The 18,800-nt window shown below is 48.5% G+C and overlaps 4 protein-coding genes across 4 annotated transcripts in view; 1 reads left to right on the forward strand and 3 right to left on the reverse strand.

Annotated features, from left to right (window-relative positions):
• The first annotated feature begins 287 nt into the window (after positions 1-287).
• On the forward strand, positions 288-3,691 carry LOC143007302 (uncharacterized). The gene is made up of 3 exons (XM_076158571.1): positions 288-464; positions 760-981; positions 1,211-3,691. Exons 2-3 carry the CDS (start codon positions 766-768, stop codon positions 3,077-3,079), a joined length of 2,085 nt encoding a protein of 694 aa, XP_076014686.1. The 5' UTR covers positions 288-464; positions 760-765; the 3' UTR covers positions 3,080-3,691.
• Positions 3,692-4,051: 360 nt separating this feature from the next.
• Positions 4,052-11,632, reverse strand: LOC143007299 (uncharacterized). Its single transcript, XM_076158569.1, has 12 exons — positions 11,415-11,632; positions 10,095-10,431; positions 9,956-10,018; positions 8,301-9,793; positions 7,519-7,734; positions 6,602-6,700; positions 6,323-6,521; positions 6,147-6,217; positions 5,927-6,040; positions 5,548-5,833; positions 4,686-5,431; positions 4,052-4,429 (listed from the first exon to the last, which is right to left on the reverse strand). Exons 1-12 carry the CDS (start codon positions 11,541-11,543, stop codon positions 4,163-4,165), a joined length of 4,020 nt encoding a protein of 1,339 aa, XP_076014684.1. The 5' UTR covers positions 11,544-11,632; the 3' UTR covers positions 4,052-4,162.
• A 1,153-nt stretch (positions 11,633-12,785) lies between these two features.
• LOC143007301 (uncharacterized) lies at positions 12,786-16,296 on the reverse strand. The gene is made up of 4 exons (XM_076158570.1): positions 15,741-16,296; positions 14,828-15,225; positions 14,513-14,582; positions 12,786-14,418 (listed from the first exon to the last, which is right to left on the reverse strand). The coding sequence occupies exons 1-4, from the start codon at positions 16,123-16,125 to the stop codon at positions 12,821-12,823; spliced, it is 2,451 nt and encodes an 816-aa protein (XP_076014685.1). The 5' UTR covers positions 16,126-16,296; the 3' UTR covers positions 12,786-12,820.
• A 994-nt stretch (positions 16,297-17,290) lies between these two features.
• The window catches only part of sptbn4b (spectrin, beta, non-erythrocytic 4b), a 53,199-nt gene continuing 51,689 nt past the window's right edge, over positions 17,291-18,800 (reverse strand). Inside the window, exon 43 of the mRNA XM_076158588.1 lies at positions 17,291-18,800. This exon is cut by the window's right edge and continues 3,336 nt beyond it. The gene's annotated coding sequence lies outside the window, so the exon portion shown is untranslated.

Genomic DNA, 18,800 nt, shown 5'->3' on the forward strand with positions numbered 1-18,800 from the left:
AGAAACTGCCTAAATGTGATGGAGTGGAAGAAGTACTAAGAGCAAAACTGACAGAAAACAGTATATTACACATAAAAGTGTACTTTGTAGATCCAGTTTGAAGGGACTTCAGCTGGGAAGGATGAAAATGATCCTGAGTGAGTAAATACAATTTGTAAAATCAACAATCAACTAAATAAAAAAAAAATCTGTAGGTAATATCTAACAGTCTCATTACCAACATCACTGAGCAGAAACAGGAAGTATTCAGTTTGGAGAGTCTGTGAAATCTGCTGTGTAGATGTGTAGATGTGTGTGTGTGTGTGTGTGTGTGTCTGTCATGTCATGTTTCTGCCTTTCTTCTAAGAAAACCCCTTTCATATCCACATCTCCGCCCTTAACAGAGCAGCACATGTAGAGCAGCTCAGTGTCTCTGTGTCAGTGGAGACAAGAAGCCGTCTGGAAAAACGTTCTTCACATCAACGGTAAGTTCTGATTTTACAACAACCACAAGAATTAATATTCAATTTAAATATGCAAAATCTATTCTATCAGGTATCGGCACTTTATTTTATTAAGTTGAAGTAAATAACTTTCATTTATTGTGTGACGACTCTGAAACTCTGAAGATGAGATCAAACTTTATAAAACTCAAAATAAAGATGAGCAAGTAAGAAACAAATCGGCACCTGGATTCTAAATGTGTACAAAGTGAGACAGGAAGCTGTGACTTGTGGTGAATCCGATGTTTGTGTGTTTGTGTTCTCCGCGTCGCTGCAGGTCGCCATGTTAGCAGCTTGCCTCTGCTCCCTCCTGAGCTTGGTTGTGTCCGCGTCAGACCTCTGCCCTCCAACCTGCCAATGTCTCCACAACCTGAGCACTGTAGTTTGTCAGGGGCAAAGTCTGGATCGGATCCCTGAGCTGCCAGAGCGCACAGAGAACCTCTACGTCTCCTACAACCAGATCAAGCAGGTCCCCACCCACGGCCTGGAGCGGCTGCAGGTAGCAAAGGCTTTTTTTTTTATGACGAGGCAGAGTTGGTTTGTGGCCTGAAACAACATCCTGCTGCTAGAAGGTCTGACGCTGCTTTACTTAGAAAGAACCAAAGCAAAGTATTCATCTTAGGTTAGGAGGAGCAGAGGTGTGAGAGCTCAGGGTTTGAAATCTAATCACATTTTCTTATTAGTGGTTTCCAGTGACAGATACAATCTTCTAACTTGTTGCCCTGTAGGTTCTGGATCTGACAGAGAACCAGCTGAACCTCTGGCTGTCCATCATCCCGGTTTGGCCTCGTATGACTCAGCTGTTCAGGCTTCTCCTGCGTCGTAACGACCTGACGTATCTGCAGCCCGGACAGTTCCTGAGCTGCCCCTCCCTCACTTTACTGGACCTGAGTGAGAACCGCATCAAACACCTGCCCAGCAGATTCCTCCATGGCTTAGCCCATCTGCAGACACTGATCCTGAACTTTAACCTGATTCAGAGGCTGCAGGTGGGCGGACTGGACGGAGCCTTGTCTCTCACTGATCTCTCCCTGAGCCATAACAGCATCACAGCCATAGAGGACGGCGTCTTCGACAATTCCACCGCGCTACAGAAACTTGTTTTGTCCAGAAACAGACTTGGAAGTGTCGACACGGGGAGTTTCAGAGGAGCGACACGTCTACAACACCTGGACCTGAGCGGCAACCTGCTGGTCAGTGTTGCAGCTGATGCCTTCCAGCATGTAAACACCCTAAACCGTCTGTATCTGCAGAGTAACAGCCTCAGCAGCCTTCCAGAGGAGTCCTTCTCCTCTCTGAGCCGGCTGGTTGATCTAAACCTGAGCAGGAATAACCTCACCAAACTGTCTGAAGGTTTGCTGAGTGGACTGATTCATCTGAAGGAGCTGGACCTGAGCTGCAACCTCTTAGAGTCTCTTCCCTCAAAGGTTTTCAATGACCTCATCAATCTTGAGTTGCTTGATTTGTACCAGAACAAACTGACAACTCTACCCCCAGATGTCTTCAGGAACTTGACGAGTCTGCGGGATCTCAACATGGACAGCAACCAGATCTCCTCCGTACCAGCTGGGGTATTTGACCCCTTGTCCCGACTAACCGAGCTACAACTGTCCAACAACCACATCCAGGAGCTTCTCCCACACCTGTTCACCAAGCTGAGGTCGCTACGGAAACTGTTTCTAGGAGGAAACACCCTCAGAGAGCTTCCAAAGGGACTTTTCCACAGGAAGAAGCATCTCAGGGAGCTTCACCTCAACAGCAACAGCCTCACGTCTCTCCATCCCTCAGTCCTGCACGGTCTGGTGAAGTTGCAGTCCCTCAGCCTCTCTGCAAACCAGCTCTGCTCTTTACATGCAGACCAGTTTGAGAGCCTCGGTAGTTTGAAGGAGCTGAAACTGGACAGAAACTGCATTAGTAAACTTCCTATGGGTTTGTTTACGGATCTGCTGAATCTTACCAAACTGTATTTAGAGCACAACCATCTCTCCCAGCTGTCTCAGGGGCACTTTGCTGGGCCGGTCCACATTAAAGAGCTGCACCTGAGCTTCAATCAGTTCCACACTCTCCCTCCTGACGTCTTCCAGCTGCTTCCTCACCTCCGCAGGCTTCTGCTGCAGAACAATCTCTTGGTCCGTCTACACTCTCAGCTCTTCTCCGCACTGACAAAGCTGACGGAGCTCAACCTGGGCCACAATAAGCTCCACCACCTTCCACCTGATGTCTTTCAAGGCCTTACTAACCTACAGAAACTGAGCTTGAAGTCCAACCAACTAAGAAAAGTGGATAATGGGACTTTGGAACCTTTGCTGAACCTTAACTTGACCTACTTATCAGAGAACGTATGGGATTGTAGCTGCACAGATGTTCTCTACATCAGCAGCTGGATCCAGCAGCACAGAGAAAAGCTTGGAGACGATCCCTTCTGCTCGGCTTCCTCTTTCTCAGGCTCTGAGCTCAGGCGGCTGTCAGAGGCGGCTCCCTCTCCTTTGTCACTGCAGGTTCATTGTACCTCTGCTGCGACTAACGGCTCCTCAGGCTCACTTCCTCTCATGCTGCCTCTCAGCTTCTGCATCCTGGTGGTTTTACTACTAAAGTAACACCATAACATCTGTGCAGGGAGTGGTAATCTGCTAAATGGAATAAACCTGTGACTTGAATACGTTGGAAGATTTACAGCAGGAATCCTTCACCCTGGAACAGGACTCAGCAATACCTTGAAGGCTTCAAAACTGAAGAAATATGGACTCGACTACTATAATATTTACACTCACAAGAGGTTTGGTGTGTGTGTGTGTGTGGAGCAAGAGGGAAGCTCATGTTATTACGTAAGACATTTGTCCTCTGTATAGTATTTAGGCTCAGCTTGTCAGGCTCAGCTCTACTCTGTCAACATTGATGGAACAATGAGCTTGTTTCTACCTGCGCAAGTTAGTGCCACACAAAGAGGAAGCACGTGTTTCATTTCACTGTTTATCTTCATCACCTCACAATAAATTGAGCGATAAACAAATCTACATCTTTCCTCATTCTACTGCAAATGACGATGATGTTTGTGAAGCTGTGTGTGTGTGTGTGTGTGTGTGTGTGTGTGTGTGTTCTATGTTTTCTAAAGCTGCCTGTTATGTTTCTTTCGTCTGTGGTGGTCAAGTCAAAGAAAAAAAAGAGGAAGAAGACAAACATCAGCTGGTTAGGTCACATAAAAACCTGTATTCCCCCCTAATGTGCACAGAAGATGAAACATGATGCTCTCTGTCAGGTGGAGGAAAAAGGGGAGATCCAGGTGGAGGTGAACACATGAATCACTCCTTTACTCACTATTAGATTTTTCTGCTGCTTGCAAAGAACACATACAAGCGTCCTGAGTCGGTCTGGAGTCTCAGCCTGTAAACGGAGCTCAGGTTTGGATCAGGACCAGAACCAGAACAGAAGCTGCCAGGAAGACACGGCTGAGGTCAAAGGTCAACGGTCTTAGTCCCAATGAAACAAATAAAAGACGCAAAGAAGCCGAAGTCTTATTGACCAGAAAAATTAACGACTTCATTTCAAAGATGTCTGAGCACATTAGTGGGGTATGAAAACCACACACACACACACACACACACACACACACACACACACACACACACACACACACACACACACACACACACACACACACACACACACACACACACACACGTTCAGATGTAGAAGCACTTGTGGTCCCTCAGGTTCCTCAGGTAGGAGAAGCTTTTCCCACACTTGTCACACATGAACTGTTTCTCTCCCGTGTGGATCTGCATGTGGGCCTTCAGGCTGTTGCCCTGGTTGAAGCTGCGGCCGCACGTGTCACAGCTGAACGGCTTCTCGCCCGTGTGTATACGCTGGTGTCTGTTCAGGTTGCCTGTGTTGCTGAAGCTTTTCCCACAGGTGTCACAGCTGAATGGTTTCTCTCCCGTGTGGACCACCTGCAGAGAGGAAGATGAAGATGAAGAGCTGTCAAATCCAGATGATTCCAGTGATTCTAGTTTTATCTCATGAATGACTGAATGACACTATAACAACAACAGCTACATGTCAATAATGGGGAACCTGACATGATAACTGATAAATAGAATCAAAGGGTTGTTGGTTCGTTAGTGTGAGGGATCTTCTGCTCAGACTTAGGGAAGCTTCTGTGAAGTGTGATGAAGAAGAAGTCAGTCCGGTCCCATGCAGACGTACCTGGTGTGACTTAAGGCTGCTGTGTTGTGTAAACATGCGACCGCAGATGTCGCAGGAGTACGGTCTCTCCCCGCTGTGCGTCTTCAGGTGAATCTTTAAGTAGCTGGATGACTTGAAGCTTTTCCCGCAGAGCCCGCAGCTGTGAGGTCTCTCCACCGTGTGGTGCTGCTGGTGCGAGCGCAGGTCTGTGATGGAGCTGAGCCGCTGGCCGCAGAGCACGCAGGTGCACGGGATGCCGGCCGCGTGCGTCTGCAGGTGTTTGCGGAGCGAGTCCACGCACGCCACCGTCGCCCCGCAGGCGACGCACGCCAGCGAGGTCCCGTCGGAGTGCGAGGTCTTCTGGTGCATCTTCAAGACGCTCTTCTGGATGAAAGACTTCCCGCAGGTCTCGCAGCTGAAGGGGCGCTCGCCCGTGTGTATCCTCTGGTGACCCTTCAGCGTGTCGGCCTGGTTGAAGCTTTTGCCGCAGGTCTCGCAGCTGAAGGGTTTCTCCCCCGTGTGGATGCGTAGGTGCCGCTGCAAGTTCCCTTGGATGGTGAAGCTTTTGTTACAGTACTGGCAGTTGTAGGCTCGTTCTCCTGTGTGGACCCTCTGGTGCATCTTCAGGCCGTGAGCTCTGTAGAAAGTCTTGCCGCACTGTTCACAGCGGAACGGGCGGATTTCTGCATGGAGACGCTGGTGGTTTCTCAGCAGCTGCTTCAGGGTAAATCCCTTCCCACAGACGTCACAGGTGTACGGTCTCTCACCTGTAGGACAGGGAAACAGGTTAGGGCACGTTCAAGCACCTAAACCTGTGTGTGCTGCATCAAAACATCATCACAATTCAGAGATTGGACTTTATTATCATTGAGCTCTTGAGAACCTGTGTGCAGCAGCATGTGGGCGGTGAGGCTGCGCTGGAAGGAGAATCCTCTGCCACACTGAGAGCAGCTGAAGGGTTTCTCCGCGGTGGCCCCGTGCACGACCTGGTGGGCTTTGAGCTGCAGCAGCTTGCTGAAGGTTTTCCTGCAGTGTTTGCAGCTCAGAGTCTGCTGGCTCTGACCCTGGATCCCCTTCTTGGCTCGGCCTCGGCGGGTCCTGGGCTTCACGACACGTTTGGGCCGGCTGGTGTATCCTGGGTCGCCGTCGTCTGGATCTTCTGGCTCCAACTAAGAAATGAATGATCTGTTATCAACCCATTTTTATAGGTCACACTTTAAGGCCAAACTACACAAACCCAGCACACATGGAACCGTATGGACCTGGTAGTCTGGGTCGTTCTCATCATCCTGTCCTGCTTCTTCTTGGTATTGGCCTGAATCAGCAAATGCCTCTGATCCTTCCTCCTTTATGATCACGGTCGCACCAACACTGTCCTGACACAGAGAGAGAGAGAGAGACTTCAGGGGTTAGAGTCTCCTAAACACACTAACAAAGGTTACAGCAGTGATGAAGGAGAGACACGACACAAACACAGATTACCTCATACACTCTGGATTTCCAAAGGTGAACGATGGGCGACCTCTTCACTGCAGCGTCGCTGCTCGCCGTGACTGCAAATACACATAATGTTACTGCAGGCGTGTGTCCCTATGACAACAGAGAGGAAAACAGCTCAACAGTGGCAACATATGAGAGCAAAAGCCTGAACTCTTCACCTCTGCGACTTTTCCTCCCGCAGCCCCGACTCCTCTGACCGGGCTCTCCCTCCGTCCCCGTGTTCCTGACCTCTTCCTGGCCTCCGTCTCCCTCCGCCTGCTGCTGCCCCCCGCTCCCCTCCAGCACCAGCCGCAACTCAGACTCAGCCGCCTCCAGTCTTCTCCTCAGCGCCTCCATTGCCGCCTCACCCTGCGTCACCTGATTCAACAAAATAGAGAAGATCAAGCAGGATGTTGTTGTCAAAATGAGCTTCCTGTCTGACGGGATGAGCTACATACTTCTAACCGGAGCAGAGAGGAACATTGATGGAAGAGCAAGCAGATCTTCGCCACGGCATCACGAGACAATGACGTCATGAACACACTGAACTGGATCACCTGGAGGGAAACAACGACAACAACAGATGGACACGTCACACAAACACAAAACATCCTGGCCTTAATTCTGACCAAAGCAAACTACAGTACAGGCATGAAGATGCACTGAAATACAAAGCACATGTTTTCACTCAGTGTGGAGCTCAGAAATGGAGCATTATGACGGTTTTTTACACATAAAAACCACTGAAGAAGTTTCAAAAACACGCCTGAATGAAAACGAGAACATGCAGCGTCCCTTTAAGTGAATGTTCTTTAAGGTCACATGAGCTCTGACGGCTTTAACAGCTGATTCACAAAATACACCTGCACGAATAGGCAAAGTTGCGGATGTTTTTGGAATTTTGCAAACATTTATCTAAAGATGTGTTAAATCAGCCTCAGGATCCTGCGCCTGTGTGTGTGTGTTTGTGTTTGAAACTCAGTGACGAACTTCAGCCTCAGCAGCCCGATGGAGCCTGAAGATGAAGCGTCCATAGATCTACAGCAGATAGATGCGCCTGCGCCATCGTCCAACTTAAAATGGCGCACAAACATGGACTCGTCTCGGTCGACGCCACACAAACACGGGTCGTTATTCATCCCCAATAAAGTAAAATAAACTTAACTCGTAAAATAACCAACACGACACACAAGCAGGACGAACTTGAACACACGTAACAGCTGGAGGCTAACATGCTAACAGGCTAGCTAGCTCTTCTATTTCTATGCTCAGCTGGTCGCGTTGTTGACGCCGGAGAGGAGGGCGCCGCTACGCGCCGGGACGTGACCGACACACGGCGCTCACACACGGCCGGACTGTCGCCGGGGGTCCGTACCTTCTCCTCCGCCGTGTCCGCAGCTCCACACTCCGCCGGAGTAGTCGAGGCAGCGGCGCACAGAACTTTGCTCATTTCTGTGATGGTCGCGTTCACCATCGAGTCCAGGATGGAGGCCACCTGCTGCTCCACCTGCTCCTGCACCGCCTGCTCCTCCACACGGGACATGGTGACACACTCCAGCGGCACACAGCTGCTGCTTCTGGGCGCTATTGTCTAATTAAAGTCCAATGTTTTGGGGGATACAGAGCGATAAAAAACGCGTCACACAAACTTCTTCCGAGTTCATGGACTGTTTTTTTCAAAATAAAAGCACGAAGTTCACCCAACAGAGCGTTGAAGTATTTTTACGTTTTTTTCTATTGTATACGCTAATGCTGTTTAATGAGTTTTCTTTCACTCCCAAATTTGATAGTCTCAATAAAAAAGCAATAAAGTTATTCTAGTTTCCCCTCGCCCCCCCCCCCCCCCCACACACACACACAACATATTTTTTTGAGGCCTGTCTACTTGAAAACATGTTTAAAAGCTTAAAACTTCTTTTTTCTTCTGTCATGCAAGAATTTGAAATAGTCGATTGAGTGCAAAAAAAAGGTTGAAAAACTTTTTTAATTTGAACATTTGAATACTAATTGCTCAAAAGTCGTAAGATGAAAGCATGTGAGCAAAGCAAACAGTCAAAAACCACAAAACCTGTTTCATCTGTCTGACTGAGCACTTTAATGTGTGTTAGTATGGACACAAACTCACAGTAGCCTCTGGATGTGAGGAGGAGTTCATGCCTGTGTGCTCTGCTCTTCCTCTCTGCTCCCCTCTGCGTCCCCTGAGACGCCCTGATGCGTCTCCGTGCAGCGATGTCTCTTCAGCAGCCTGGAGTCTGAAAATCCAAGTCCGCAGCCGCTGCAGGAGTACGGCTTCTCTCCCGTGTGAACGTGCATGTGGAACTTGACGTGGGCGAGCTGCCGGAACCTCACGCCGCAAACCTCGCACTCGTACGGCTTCTCCCCGGTGTGAACCCGTAAGTGCCGGAGGTAGTTTGTGTAAATCCTAAAGGACTTCCCGCATTGCTGGCATTTGTGCGGCTTCTCTCCCGAGTGCTGCAGTTTGTGCGACTTGAGCGACTGAAGGATGATGAAGCTCTTCCCACACACGTCGCAGACGAAGGGTCTCTCCCCTGTGTGGATCCTCTGGTGGTAGTGGAAGGTGGCTTTGTAGAAGAAGGACTTCCCACAGGTGTCACAGTTGTAGTGCAGCTGACCTGTGTGGATGAGCTGGTGCCTCTTCAGAGAGCCGGCCGTGTCGAAGCTCTTCCTGCAGGTCTTGCAGCTGAACGGCGTCACGTCCACGGTGGTTCTGTCTCTGCGGTAGATCACTCTGCGGCTGCGTTGTCCTCGCGCTCGTCTCCCTATCCCTTCCCCGTGTTTGTCCTCGTGACTCGCTTTCAGGTGTTTCTGCAGCTGGCAGTTGTAGAGGAAAGTCTTACCGCACAGGTCGCACATGAAAGCCTTGGAGGCCCCGTGGAGAAGCATGTGGAGCTTCAGTTTGTTGTCCTGGATGAAGCTCTTGCCGCACACTTTGCATTTGAACGGCCGCTCTCCTGTGTGGATGCGAATGTGCCTCTTCAGGTTGTGCTGCAGAGTGAATCCTGCGCCGCACGTCTCACAGGTGAACCTCTTCCCCCTGTGGACGGCCTGGTGCGTCCTCAGGGACCTTCGCTTCACGAAGGCCTTGCCGCACACGGTGCACTTGTGCGGGTGCTCTCCGGTGTGGACGCTCCTGTGGCACTGCAGGGTGAAGGCGTACCTGAAACTCTCGCCGCACTCGCTGCACTTGTGCGGCTTCTCCGCGGCGTGAACCACCTGGTGAGCTCGCAGGTTGTGTTTGGTTTTGAAGGCCTTCCCACAGGTGGAGCAGACGAACGGCCTGGCATCTGTGTGCACCAGCTGATGAGTCTTCAGGTGCATCTTTGTTTTGAACGTCTTCTCGCAGAGCTGGCACTTGAAGGCGGCGCTCTTCTTCTCTTCGTGGCGTAGTAAGTGCTGCCCCAGTGCTGCTTTGTTCCTGAACCTTCTGGGGCACTGCTCACAGCTGAAGGGCCGCTGATCCTTATGAGTGTTCAGATGCTTCGTCAGATGAAACTGCCGGCTGAAGCTCTTGCTGCAGACGTCACAGACAAAGCTCCTCTCCTTTCTCCTGACAGCAGCTTCCTGTGCTTTTTGACTGTCAGCCCGTTGGAATTCTGTGCTGTTACCAAGGATACAATCCACCGAAGGGCCTCCACAGAAACGGAAAAGATCAAAGTTAGTCTCTATGTCTGATCAAAGCTGCTTCATTTGCTTGGAATCAGAAGGGAAGTGCTGTGAAATTGAAATTTAGTTCATATTGACTTTCAGATAATGAATGATGTCACTGTTGAAATGTGTTCTGGAGATCTCACCTCCTCTGCTGGCTTCAGTAAGGACCTCCTTCATCGCCTCACCACAGGCTGAAGACGGCAACACTGAAAAATAAACATGTTCAACTTCATCAGCTGATCAGACATCACAGCCCAGAGACGTGTTGGCGTTTTGACTGACCAGCTTCCTGTTCGCTCTGCAGCCCGGCGACAGGTGGCCCAGCAACGCCTCCGTCTTCTTCCCCTGGTTTAGTCTTGAGCTTCCCCAGTGGTTTGAGTGTGTAGATCAGGCCGCTGCTCTCAAACAGGACGGGACATCCGCTCAGGACGTTCTCCCTCCACATCCGGGCGTTTTCAAACTTCTCTGTCACGCTCTTCACCTCCACCTCCAGCTGAGTCACTCTGAACCTCAGAGCCTCGTTCCCACTGTGCAGCGTTGAGGACAGTTGGGTGAAGATGTCCTTAATCTTCCTCGTTGCCTCCTGAGCCAACATGTCAGTCAGAGCGGCAAAATCTGTCTGGAAAGATGAAAACAACACCAAAGATGAGTTAGAAGAGAAGAGCTTCAGAATCATTATTTATTTACCCCAGCTGATTAAAGATATACATTATAAATCTTTCATTCTCACTCAACCTTCAACATGTGGAGCTTCATCCTAACGTCTGATTCCACCTCAAACCATAGCTGCAGCCACATCCTGTCTCTCTATCTTTATAAACCAGTTTATTCTCTCAGACCTTCTACTTTCTGTCTATACATTAAGTCTAAAGGAAAAAGGGTGACCAAAGATTTACTGTTGTTTTCTAATAGTCACGCCTGAAGAACTATTAGTTTTTGATGTTTGTTTATGTTTATTTGTTGTCCTGTATTTACCAGTGAAGGATTTTGTTACACTTCATACAAAAATAAACTTTACCGTCATTAACTGAAATGAATGACTAATGTAGAAATGTTTGTGTTCAGTGTTCACTGCTTTATAACGTAATTATCTTCAATATCTGAGCTCCGTTCAAATCCACATCTAAGAGCTCATTGAGAAGAAGACGAATAAACGAAGTGGCGCCAGATTCAAACGGGAGATGTGTGTTTGTTTATAAGAAACATGAGGGCTTCATGCTAAACTGAACGTCTAACACTGACGTCACCGCGCTCACTGGACTAGTTCATGTGTGTTGTTTAACTTCCGGGGCAAACAAAGAGACAAACATAAAGGCAATGCACAACGTTCTCAAGCATGACGCGAATTTCACATTTATTTAAATACACATAAAACTCGAAAGGCGACTCGTTTCCGCTTCCAGACTTCTCTGTTACAGGACGAGAATCGGAAAACGGCTCGTTTGTGAAAGCAGTCCGCCATGTTTGTTTGTAGCTGCGTCCTTCGCTTGAGTCCGCGCATAGAGTTCCATCTCCTCCCCCCACAGAGTCTCTGGGTGTTATCAGAAACGCACACCTGCTAATCTTTACATCTTTCTACTAACATATAAACCTCCATCTCACCTTTAACTTGACATTCTGCGGCTTCCTGCGCTCGTCCTCCTGTGAGCTCCACAGCAGGTCCGCCGCGGCGCTAATGGCGGTTTCCAGGATGCACTTTGTTTCTGAATAAAACACCAAAACTTCAGACATTTTAGCAGCAAAGTTAACGGTTTACTCTCATAATGCAAAAAGAAAATGGAAATCTGAGTCTGTTTGTGTTTGAGCCACTGCCCCGGAAATGGAAGGATCATATGCAAAACCACATTTCAAAATAAAAGTCTGGGATTTGTTCCACTTCAAACTTTCTTTACTGTAAAAATATACGAGCCAGTACAACAAACTGCACACAAACAGCTGCTTTACAGTGTGTAGCTTTCTTTTAAATTATTACATACATTTTTGACAAGTTATGTGTTATTGAATGGTGTGAAAGCACATGAGGTAAATTAGTACAATGTGTTATTACCAAATAAAAACACAAATTGTTGTATGGATTCAACTTAAGATAAAGAAAAGAACCAAAAAATGCAGTGAAGCATGAATAAGTTTGAAATATTGGAGGAGCTAAATCACCTCGTTGCTAGTAACAACACTCATAAATTATTTAGCCAGGAATGCAGAGGACTGAACTGTTATTGATCAATGACTTTCCTGATTGTTCAAAAACTCAAAAATGTTACAATGATCTTAAAATCAAAGCATTAATGTATAACAGGATATGGAGACGAGCAAGGATCCCTTTATTTTTGTGAAGCCGTTACAAGCAAATATTTTGCGTTTTAAAAGTATCTGTTACTTTATATGGAATAGATAAATCTGCCATTCAAACACATCAGTAAATCCAATACCAGACTATTTGTTGGCGCTCTAACTAAACAAAAAGACAGTGACACTAAACCACTTCCTCTTGACCGCTCAGTACATCTACAGGCAGTAACACTTTGGTTTTGTGACGATTGAGGCAATAAATAAATAAACGTTTCCAAACACCGTGAAAACATCGTGATCAGATTGAAACAGACAAACTGAAGTAAAGTTGCTCTGGAGTAACAGACCGTGATTCATTCAATTCATTGCAATAGTAAATAATGTGATTGAAGACTTAAACACTTGATTAGAGCGAGCAGCCTCTCCTCTCCTCTCCTGCTGTAACAATGATGTCATGCATGTTCTATATTGGAAACTTTGAAGGGGCTGTCAAGACACAAATGTCTTCCTAGCATCAGATTATGGTGCTGTGTGTAAACGTACTGAGCGTCTTGGTTCCTAGAGGACCTTCAGCAGTGACACTTCTGCATCTGAAGTGACTAAAACCTAAATAAAACCTAATGCAGCTTCAAGTATGAGTTTATCAGAAAATAAGGTTTCCTGTTTGTCGCTGGGCTGAATGTGTTTGTGGTCCACGTGCTTGAGACGTCAGACCGTAGCTACGAAGTGTCACAGCTGTGGCGTTTGAGCTGCCTGCAGTCGGAGAAGCCCCGCCCACACTGCTGGCAGGAGTAGAGCTTCTCGCCCGTGTGCACCTGCATGTGGGACTTGAGCTGGTTGGACTGGTGGAACTTCCTGTAGCAGTACGTGCACTCAAAGGGTTTCTCCCCCGTGTGGATCCTCAGGTGTCTGTAGTAGTTCCCGTCGGTCCTGAAGGCTTTCCCACACTGGTCACACTTGTAGGGTTTCTCGCCGGTGTGGATTCTCTCGTGCTGCTTCAGGGTGCTGGCCTGGAAGAACCTCTTCCCGCAGACTTCGCAGACGAAGGGCTTCTCCCCCGAGTGGCTCCTCAGGTGATAGCCAAAAGAGTATTTGTTATGGAAAGACTTCCCGCACAAGCTGCAGTGGAACTCCTTGTGCTCCTCGTGGCCTTTCTCGTGAAGTTTGAGCGACGAGGCGGCGCTGAAGCCTTTCAGGCAAATCCTGCAGCTGAACGGTTTAACGATGGAAGACTTGCTCCTGCGCCCGGTGGCCACGGTCCTCTGTGTGCCGTCCGTCTCCTCCATCCTGTCAGCGTGAACGTACTTCTGATGGACCAGCAGCCTGCAGTTGAAGAGGAAGGTCTTACCGCACAGGTCGCACATGAACGGCTTCCTGGCCCCGTGGATGAGCATGTGCGACTTCAGCTTGTTGTTGTCCGAGAAGCTCTTGCCGCACTCCTGGCACCCGAACGGCTTCTCCCCAGTGTGCAGGCGGATGTGCCTCTTCAGGTTGTTGTTGAGGCTGAACCTGGCTCCACAGATGTGGCAGGTGAACGGCTTCTCCCCCGTGTGAACCACGTGATGTTTCTTCAGAGCCGTGCCGGTCCTGTAGGACTTGTTGCACACGGTACAAACAAACGGCGTCACGCCCGTGTGCTTCCTCTTGTGCACGGTGAGCGAGTGGGCGTACTTGAACGTCTCGTCGCACATGGAGCACTTGTATTTCTTGACAGTGGTGTGAACCTTCTGATGGAAGCGGAGCGTGTCTTTGCTCTTGAAGTCTTTCCCGCAGGTGGCGCAGGTGAACGGTCTCTCCTCCGAGTGGACGGCCATGTGACTGCGGAGGTGGACTTTGGTCTTGCACGTCTTGTCGCAGAACTGACACTTGAGCACCTGCTTCTTCTTCTCGTGCCGCAGCAGATGGTTCTCCAGCGACTGCTCCAGCCTGAAGGTCTTCCCGCACTGCTCACAGGTGAAGGGCTTGGGCTGTTTGAACCTCTGGTGGTAGGTCAGGTGGTTCTGGAGCGACTCCTCTTTGCGGTACGACCTCTTACACAGAGAACAGGGGAAGGGTTTGGGGGCATTGCGGCCCTCGTGACGCAGAAGGTGATTGTCCAGAGACTTCTTCGCCATGAAGCTTTTGTCACACTGGTCACAGGCGAAAGGCTTCTTGTGGACCTGCATGTGTTTCTGCAGTTCACCTTTCCAGTGGAAACCAACGTCACAGTCTTCACAGAAGAACCTCTTCACTGTGCGGAGCTCCTTCCTCCTCAGCTTCCTGTCTGGCCCGTCATCGGCCTTCATCTCTGTGTCTTCAGTGCTGTTGTCAGGGGCAGCTTGGGGACAAGAGAAGAAGAGAACGATGATTATTAGTCTGATGATCAGCTGTTACATGTGTACATATATGATCATCAGTGACTCAGATCTCACCTTTCTCATGTTTAAGATTTGTTCTCCTGGTCCTCCTGAGTGGGACAGACGGCGTCTCCTCTGCAGATTTCTGTGAAGGACATAACAGACAGATTTGTTACATTAATGTTAGAACAGTTTAGAACATGACAGGGTTGTCCATCATACGTGTTTGCTGCTATTTCACATACAAATCACACATCAAATCTAATTACTTAGTATCACTAAGCCAAGACTGAGCAATGAGCATTGGAACAAACGAGCTCTCCCTTCTCGTGACCCCACAAAGAGACTCAACCTCCCATAAGACGTCACAGTCTAAAAACGAGAGCTCACCTTTTCCTGAGCCGAGTCCTCATCACTGACACTGCTGGGCTCTTTGCTGGGGGGGGCTTGCAGTGTTTCCCCCGGTGAGGTTGCCGACCTGACGATGATCTCTGTGGCTCCTGCTGTCTCTGGCCCCTCAGTGGACAGGGCGAGGGGGGCGCTGTCGAGCTGCTCGGCTCCCACCAGCAGCACTGAGGGAGCCGAGCTGACCTGGTTGATGAGCACCGAGGGGGTGACGGCGGGCTGAGGGACCACGGGCGTCACAGAGACGTCTGAGGAGGTGCAGACGTCTCCGTCCCCTCCTGCTGGGCCTGGAGGAGGGTCTGAGGGGGCATCACTCACAGCAGGAAGCGGCTCAGTGGGGTCTGGAGAGGCTTGACCAGTGGACCGGGGGCTTCCTGAGGCATCTACACAAAACAGAGAAGATGTCACTCAGACCTCAGAGCTCGATATGAAACATCTTTATACACCAATAACAGAAATGGTTATTATAATGTAATCTATTATAATGAATATAATGTCTGACATGCAGGAGTACAGAGTGGAAAAAGCATCATTACATCACATTACAAACACACGTATCTATAGGTGCTTGTTCCACCATGAATACGTTTCTAGTTATGTTCTTATGGTCAAAGGTTTAGATTATGAAGGTTTGATGTTTTGGTGTGTGTGTCAGACGCTAACACACACACTCTGACTGATCTCTTGTTCTGTGTTGTGTGAATCGGTTTTGCTCTCAGTTATGTATAAATATCTCATCCAAATCCCGATTCCGCTGAGTTGTGGGTGTTTGTTATGATGTGTTGAAAGTCCCATAACTCTTATTTCCGTATGTGAATGGAGACCTAACATCTACATGAGTCCCCGGATGTGTGTGTGCTGGTAGCGGAATCAGTGTGAGTCTCTCCCCGCCTCTCACCCCGCAGCGGCGCGTGTCCCGGCCCCCTCTCGCTCATGCCCCGCAGCTCCCGCTCCAGCTGCTCCATGTCCCGGCCCAGCTGCCCCACTCGAGCCGCCAGCTCGGCCTCCAGCTGCCCGGCTTTCCTCTGCAGCACCTCCTCCAGCTGCTCCACCTTGGCCTTCAGAGCCTCGTTCTCCTCGCTCAGCTCGGAGGAGATCTCCATGAACACTTTGCTGATGTTGACCACCAGCCCCTTCTCGATCTCCCGGACGAGGCCGAGCCGCGCCTCCTCCCACTCCGCGCTCGGCGCCTCTTTGGCCCAAACGTCCCTGAACACAGTCACCGTCGCCTGGATCGCCACTTCCACGATCGACGCCACTTCGCTGCCGAATCTTTCCTCCATTGTGTTTCCGTTCAATTCAAACCTCAAACTGCTGCGTCCGACAACTCGCTGCGCATTTTGACATTCACAATAAAGTAAAGTTGAACTCTTCAGGACTTTGGAGAAAACTAGAGTCAATGTTTAGTCTCGTCGTGCTTCAGTCTGGTGTCATGGCCGCCAGTCCTCCGCTGACAAACACTTCCGTATAGCCTATCCTCTTCCGGTATCACGACCGCATTTTAAAATAAAAGTCTATCGCGTCAAAATAAGAAAAAATATTTAATTCCCGCTTCTTCCCAACGTTAATTTTAAAACAATTTTAGGAATGTAATTAATATCATTTTTTTTTTCAATTTTCAAATAATGATTTGATTGATTCAAGATTAAGAACATAATAATCTACTCATGTGAACATGATGATCATGCAGCATCCATGTAATGTTTTAAACTCCTGTTTTGACAAGCTGTCGAAAGGTTCTGGTTTGTGGGGTGTTTGAAGACAATCAAGCGCTTTATAAGAGGAAAGATTACCATGAATCCATCACAGATGTGTGTGGAGCTATATGATGTAATTTTCATGTTTGAGCAAAGTTGAAAGCGGGGGCCTGGGTGCAGTAGACTAGGCCGGGCAGACGGTGTGGTGCTGGGCAGACGCATCACTGCAGCAGAGGTCACTGGCCACTGGACTATGCAGGGGCATCTGCCTGATTACAGCAAGACCATGTGACCAGCCTCAGGGCGTATAGAGGCAAGACAGCAAGATAAGGCTACAGGGCGGGAGCTGCTGCAGGGTGGCAAAGGTCCAGACTGCAAAGGAGGTTGGCTGTGGGCCTGCTGCTGCTGCTGGGGTAACGGATCTGACCACCCAGAGGGTGTGTCTGTCTGATAGAAGACTTCAGCGTAGGATGATCTTGTATTTATTTTATACGTCTAACCCAGGAAGCCTCCTCAGTCCTCCATCCTGAGAGCAGGAATCCAGAAAACGATTTCCAGGTCATCAGAGGAACGAACAAATAAGAACGTCAAACCACATCTAGACTGGAGGGAAGAGGAATCAGGAATAACCACAATGCTCACACACACACACAAACTATAATCAGACGTTTCATAAAACACACCGACACACAAGCGATATCTTTCAATATCACAATTTGTATTTATCAATTCAAAGAAAGGACTGTACAGAGTCAATGGTTCGGAGTTGATTCTGATCATTTTATACATTATTGGTTCATTCATTCACCTTTTTCCATGTTGGTAGTTTGTGTCGTCCCGTATGTTACAGTGATTGTATAGTGGAGAGATGGGACTTCAAGACATGCACAGCAGTACCATAATAGAGACTATGTCATTCATGCAACCTCTTTGCCCTGATGTCTTCATGTGGAGGAGGCGTGGCACAAACCAACTATCTCACTTCAACACAGATTCCAAAAAAGTTGTTGAGATAAAAAGAAGAACAGCTTCAGGGGCAGTTTTTCCCAGTTTTCCCAACAGAGGAAACTCCTTTGTTTTGCTTTTACAGAAAATACTCTTGAGCAAATACTTTTGTACATGATCAGGTCAGGCTGCTGTAGGAAGGCATACAGACAGAGAAACAGACTGGATGCAGGCTGAGGGCAGACAGACAGTGGTGCTCTGGGATCCCAGGAGGAGAGAAACTCAGAGAGTTCCTCAGCAGTGGAGCTGGTGTCAGGCCTCAGGTGGAGAAGGATTTGTAAAAAATATTCTTGTGTCTGTTTGGATCGGAGAACCAGAGGGGCGGCTGTGGTGGATTAAGTCATAAACTGTCAGATGGTATTAAGATCAACACTACAAGACAGACAAACGCTTCACTTACTGGCTAATTACCGTCTGAAGCAGGACCGTGGAGATAAGTGAGCCGTCTACGATGTCAGCGTGTAGAACAGCTCCTAACATTTGAAATGAAGCGATGCGTGGATTTTACTGGGTTTTCTTATATTTAAACGAAATGAATCACCTTCCTGTATTCAGAATGAACGGCTGCGGAGTTGGAAATGTGATGAGAGAGAAATGAACAAGTTTATATTAAGAAGATATAAAATATTGTGCTTTGTTTGTGTTATAGCAGAAGCTTCACCTTTTAACAGGAATCTCTTGTTTTTATCCTCCTGTGCAGCTGAGTCCAGATTTAAAGGAAGAATGCTGAGATGCAAGGTCAAAGGTCAAAGGTCATCTGTAGGTCAATCTATCGGCCTATAAGTTACTGTCAGAGTGACAGGTGCACTGAACATCACAGGCAGGAGCTCTGAGTCTGTGTTTGAGTTATTCTCTATAAAATCAACTGAACTGCACAGGACTTTATCTTAATACTTTAAGGCGAATTTCCCACATTTGCTATCGAGCCTCTAAATCCTCAGAGACGAGTTCCAGATTAAACGATCAAAGGCTTGATTACTGCCAATTTCTTCAGACTAATTGACCTAAAGTTTGCGATCACATCCGTCTCTTAGTGTGAAAGCTGGAGCGAGCCGCAGCCGGTATGATGACGTGGGAATGAACTGACTGATGGTTCCTTCCTGTTCCTGAATGACGTCACTGAAACTACAGACGAGGTCACGTTAGCGTGATCCATCCACACCGACAACAACACAAAGCTGTAAATACGTTTTAACCCTTTCCCCGTCTAGCCAACATGATGTAATCTGTCTCAACCCGACGTCCCTCTGTGGGAC

Source organism: Genypterus blacodes, unplaced genomic scaffold (genome assembly GCF_046128005.1).
Source record: "Genypterus blacodes isolate CSIRO-AG114 ecotype Tasmania unplaced genomic scaffold, CSIRO-AGI_Gbla_v1 ptg000084l_1, whole genome shotgun sequence".
Classification (NCBI taxonomy): Eukaryota; Metazoa; Chordata; class Actinopteri; order Ophidiiformes; family Ophidiidae; genus Genypterus; species Genypterus blacodes.